Raw genomic sequence first — 5,398 nt, forward strand, 5'->3', positions numbered from 1 at the left:
TCCCTCAACCCCTTCCACCAAACACACACACAGCATTGCGTGCCCTCACCTCGTGCATCGTGTCGCTGTCAGCGTGATTGATGGCGATGCACACACATGTACACCCACACACACAAGCACACATCGCCGTGTGTGTTCTCGGTTGAGATGAGCAACGGAGGGAGAGAGAAATGGGTGACACGACACGATGGCCAGTCAACCCCAGCCAATCCAATCCAGCGTCCACCGCCGTGTGTTGCCTGCTGCAGTCATCATCACAATCACAATCACACGCACACGGGTACAAGCAAAAGAATAAGCCACTGATATGGGTGTCATTGTCATGTGATATTACCATCACACGATTCACGTGCATGTATGTGTACACGCATCCCCATCCCCCAACCAACATCATCGCCCTCCTATTACTTCCCTTCCATCTCCCTCCTCTCGCTCTGCACTCCCACGTCGCACCACCACCACCACCATCACCGTGTCACTTCCCCTCCTTCCCCCTGCTTCCCACCACTCGACACAACACAGCCCACCACCAGCAAACCAACCGCCAACAATCATCCTCACCTGTGCTTGATGCAGCCAGCCAGCCAGCCAATGTGTCACAGCGAGAGCCAAACAAGGGAACCGCAATCACATGCCACGGCCACCATCGTCATCACTGACGGAGCAGAAAGAGGAGATGAAGGGGGAAGAGTGGTGGGCACGGGCCGTGTCCTTCCTTGTCTTCATCGGTGCAGCCCCAAACACGGTGCACAGCACACATGCACACGCACGGCCATCATCACAGCAGCACCACCAGCAGCGAGCCAGCCTGCCTTCCTGTGAGGCAAGAAGAAACCAACCAGAGACGAACAACAACGACCGGTGATGGTGAGGACACGAAAGGAGGGACACAAGGGACCACGCATGGGAATATGCAGCATGTTGTGGGCGGGTGAACCAGATACACACAAAAACAACGAAGCAAGCACCCAACAAGCAAGCAAGCAAGCAAGCACACGATACCACCATCACAACATCCACCACTACTGCAATACCTGTGTTGGCCGCAGTCTCGAGCACGCCTCAACAGTTCCACATCACATGGGAAAGGCTGATGATGATGACAACACAGAGCAAAGGAAATCGGTTGGGAAAGGAGGAAGGATAATCGGCTGGGGAAACTCGCACACATCCGCCTGCAGCCACGCACGGACACGCATACGCACATTTGAGTTGTGTGATGGATCCATGTGAGACACACGTCAGTGCAACCACCCCACAGCCAATGACTGCTCTGGTGTGTTGTACATGCGTGTGCGTATGTGCGTGCGTATGTGTACTACCACCCCATCACCACACACACGCACACACACACACACACAGCGGCAGCGTCTCACCTTGCGCCTTCTTTTCTGGCACATTTGTGTGTGCGTGTATCGCCCTGCTCGTGTTATGAGGGCTTGGGAAGAGAACGGCCTCCGTCCTGTGCAAATCACACACATGCACACATGCACACATGCGCAAGCACAAAGAACCAAATTAGCAAGAATGACACGACGCAGTGAGCCAGCATGGCAGAAACAAACCACATCCACCTCCTTGTGCCTCATTCACATCACCTACATCATCACCTGTGCACGCACATGTCACATCCCACCACAGACACCAACACCACCACCACCACCACAAGCATCACACTTGCACATGCGTGTGCGTGCGCAAGTCCACATCCACCACAAACCACTCACCACCATCATCATCGTCGTCATGTGAGGCAACAGCACATCGACGCACATCACATCCTGTGCGTGTATGTGTGGAGAAAGAGGTGAGTTGTCTCAGAATCAGGATATCAACGACAACTACACCCATTGCCAGCACCAACAGACCCAACGACATCCAACCAACCCTTCACAATCACACACATATACATGCTGGTGTTCACACCCAACACATCACACGCCACCCACATCACCACAACCACCACCATTCATCTCACCTCCACATCCATAGCCGCAGCCGCTGCTGTTGGGGACCAACGACGACGAGGACGAGGAGGAGGAGATGGCCCAGAGGCAGAGGGCCCGTTCATCCACAATGCAGCCACATCAGGTACTGCTGTTGCTGATGGTGGAAACGGTGAAAACAAACGGCCCCTTGCCACGCCGTGTCCTTTGCTCGCTCGCTCGGCTGTTTGGTTGGTCGGTTGGATGGTGACGAGATACATGGCCCTGTGTCCAAATCAATCGAAAAAGGGGGAAGAAGAAGAAAAGACACATGAGTGGACAGAACAGACAAGGGAAGTGGGAGGCGAAGAAGGGAACACAGCGTGTCAACCAACACACACACACACACACATCTCAGTCGCCCTTCTCACCTTCATCACTCGTCATTGTCATCATCGTTGGTTCCACCGCTTCATGCGCCTCCTCAACGCTGTGAATATTGTGTGTACAGACACAAGAAGGGAGAGAATACAGGGGGTGAGGTTGACAGCGAAGCATCACCAATCACACGCCAGCTCATCCAACCACCCGCACTGACACACAACCACACGCACACATGTTGTCCCCACTCACCACCACCATGCACGCACACGCACATTGCTCACCTCTTCGTCAGAGCGACTGACATGTGCAATATCTGCCTCACGCCAGATTGGAGCTGGTGTCGGCCGGCGTGTGATGGCGGCTGTGCGGTCGATGGTGATGGTGGTGATGATGGTTATGGCCGAGCTGAGGTGGAAGAACGAAAAAGGAGAGAGAAATGGGAAAGGTGGATGATGATGCTGATGGGTCGTTCATGGCGGCTTCCTTGCCCTCTTCTGATGTGGCCCTGGTGCCCATGCAACCAACACACAACGACAAGACACAACAACATCAACACACACAAGGCACAGGCATGGCATGTGAGCACAGCAAGCGTGTTCACCTTCCTGCTGCCCCCTCTCTTTTGCTTTCCTCCTCCTCGTCCCATCACACACACACACACACACACACACACACACACACACACACACACACACACCTGCACATGATTGCGTCGCTGTGGTTGGATGTGCCCGCCATGACCATGGACGTGTGTGTCCGCAGCTGCTCCTCCAATCCATCATGTGTGCATCGCCCATCATCCTCAAACGATCCTCACACAGTCGCCGCTGCAGCCACAAGCATACATACATTGCGTGTGAGCTGCACAGCTACACTGGTGCACGAGACACAGCAGCAGCAACACCAAGCACCCACAACAGCAACACCACCAACACATGCACCATGTGCCAACCAATGAATGCGTGATGGGCTCACCTTGCTCACGCATATGGGAACACTGCATGAGCACAGCGGCGGCAGCCGAATCGGAGGAGTTGCAGCAGCAGCAGCCGGCATGCGAGCCCGCTTCCATCAACATCCTAATGTGTGCTGGTACCTCACCACCTGTGCATGTGTGTGTGTGTGCGTATGTGCGTGGCTGCAGGGAATGTGAATGGGAATAGAACACAACAGGCACAGAGCAAGCCATCACGTCAGCATAGCAGAAAGAGTGATTGACATCACACACACCACGTGTGCGCGGGCGTGTGTGTACGTGTGTGCGTGTCGGTGTGTGACCACCATCCCCCATCAACCCTCTTCCCGCGTTCACTTCAGCGCACCCCAGCACCGCCACCGCACCCATCACACAACCAACCAACCACTCATCACCACCAACATACCATGTGTGAGGCGAGTGCAGCTGGCACGCGTAGCAAGTATCCCCGACATTTCCCTCATCCTGCTTGTGCGTGCGCATCGCCTGTGAGTGTGTTTGTGTGCGAGCACCAGCATGGTGAGTGAGTGGGAGGAAGGGAAGAGGGAGCATGAATATGTGCGCAGCTACACTGCTGCTGCCACTGCTGGTGTTGTGCATGCATTTGTGTGAAGGAGGAGAAAGGGAAGAGGGAGAAAACAGAAAACAGAAGGGAAGGAACAAGACATGCTGCACCCCATCCATTCCATCCATCCCTCTTCCTCACACCACCACCACTACCATCCTCTGTCATCAGCCACACCGCACCACACCACACTCACCCAGCATCCCCCACCACACATCATCCCATCCATCCATTCATCCAACACACCTCTCCTCTCCGTTTTCCCTCTTCTTCGCCCTCACCTCTGCTGCTGCTGCCCGCCGAAAATGCAACTTGTGCTGTCGCCACCTGTTCCCAGCTGCAAACAGCCAGCAGCAGTGGGCGATGGGTTGGTTGCTTGGTTGGCTGGGGAATGTGCTCAGCAGCAAGTGGTGGTGGTGGTGCATTCTCTGCTGCTGCTGCTGCATCGGCGGTGGAGGGTGTGTTGGCTGCTGCTGCTGCTGTTGTTGTTGTGATGGCCGCCAGTGCGGGCGAGAAAGAGAGGGGAATATAAGCAGCGGCTGCAAGGTGTGGAATGTGCAGGTGTGCGGGCAGTTGTGTGAGAGAACGAAGAGTGAGACACTGCATTAAGCAAAGCAAAACAGGCAGCTGCACCACACACATGCATGTACATTGATGTGGGACAACAAGGGGAGACAGGAGCAACAGAGACAGCGACCACAAAACACGCACACTAGTGCGGTGCTCACCACATCAACACACATGCAGTGGTGCACTCACGTTGCTCATCGCTTGCTTGTCTGTGGTGTGTTGCTGGTGTTGCTGCTTCCGCAGCCGCACAGCGTGGCTGGGTGGTCATCACATGGCAGCGCCCGTCTGTTCATCCCACCAGAGCAGTGGTGGTTGGTGGAAGGGGAGGGGGTTGACAACTGCTGGCTCAAAGGCCCTCTGTGGGGCGACAGCAGAAAGGAAGGAGAAAGAAACAGACGAGAAGGGTGGTGGTGGTCTTGGTGTTGAGGATGGGAAGGGAAGGATGTGAGCAAACACACACGAAAATGAGAGGTGGTGATGATGGCGTGTGGGTGCGTGGAGAAGAGCACGTACACATAGACACACACACACACACACACACACACACACACACACACACACACACACACACACACACACACGCACGCACGCTCACCTGCCACGCGTTGTCGCCACTGAACAGGTTGATCCTGGCAGACTCCAGCGCTGACAGCAGCAAATAGCACACGAGTTGGCAGATGGTGAGAGTGGTTGAACGGACACGAGAACAAGTGAGCAACGCACACACTACACCATACTCCCCACACTCACTCGACAGCCCCCTGTCCCAACAACATACTCCCTCACCTGTGTGCACTTGGGTCGAGAGGGACTTGAAGAACTCCTCAAACATAAACACAACGCGTCTCTGCATCATCTCCACCACCTCATCAGGGATCGACCGCAGGATCCTCGGAAGCTGAACGCAGTTGTGTTTGTGTGTGTGTGTGTGTGTGTGTGTGTGTGTGTGTGTGTGTGTGTGTGTGTGTGTGTGTGTGT

General features: G+C 54.9%; 2 protein-coding genes across 2 annotated transcripts in view; both read right to left on the reverse strand.

Annotated features, from left to right (window-relative positions):
* Positions 1-1,034: 1,034 nt before the first annotated feature.
* Positions 1,035-4,618, reverse strand: PTSG_13084 (uncharacterized protein; the record flags this gene model as incomplete). Its single annotated transcript, XM_004988566.1, has 10 exons — positions 1,035-1,090; positions 1,377-1,462; positions 1,721-1,781; positions 1,979-2,097; positions 2,357-2,415; positions 2,565-2,714; positions 3,013-3,110; positions 3,933-3,980; positions 4,132-4,389; positions 4,610-4,618. Coding segments are annotated over 10 exons (944 nt in total), but the record flags the coding sequence as incomplete, so codon positions are not given.
* Positions 4,619-4,687: 69 nt separating this feature from the next.
* PTSG_10659 (uncharacterized protein) overlaps positions 4,688-5,398 on the reverse strand; it is a gene marked incomplete at both ends in the record, with an annotated part of 3,755 nt that continues 3,044 nt past the window's right edge. The window contains 3 exons of the mRNA XM_004988567.1: positions 4,688-4,777; positions 5,016-5,065; positions 5,207-5,318. Coding sequence (XP_004988624.1) covers positions 4,688-4,777; positions 5,016-5,065; positions 5,207-5,318 — 252 coding nt within the window. The remainder of the gene's footprint in view (positions 4,778-5,015; positions 5,066-5,206; positions 5,319-5,398) is intronic.

Source organism: Salpingoeca rosetta (genome assembly GCF_000188695.1).
Source record: "Salpingoeca rosetta unplaced genomic scaffold supercont1.34, whole genome shotgun sequence".
Taxonomy (NCBI): Eukaryota; class Choanoflagellata; order Craspedida; family Salpingoecidae; genus Salpingoeca; species Salpingoeca rosetta.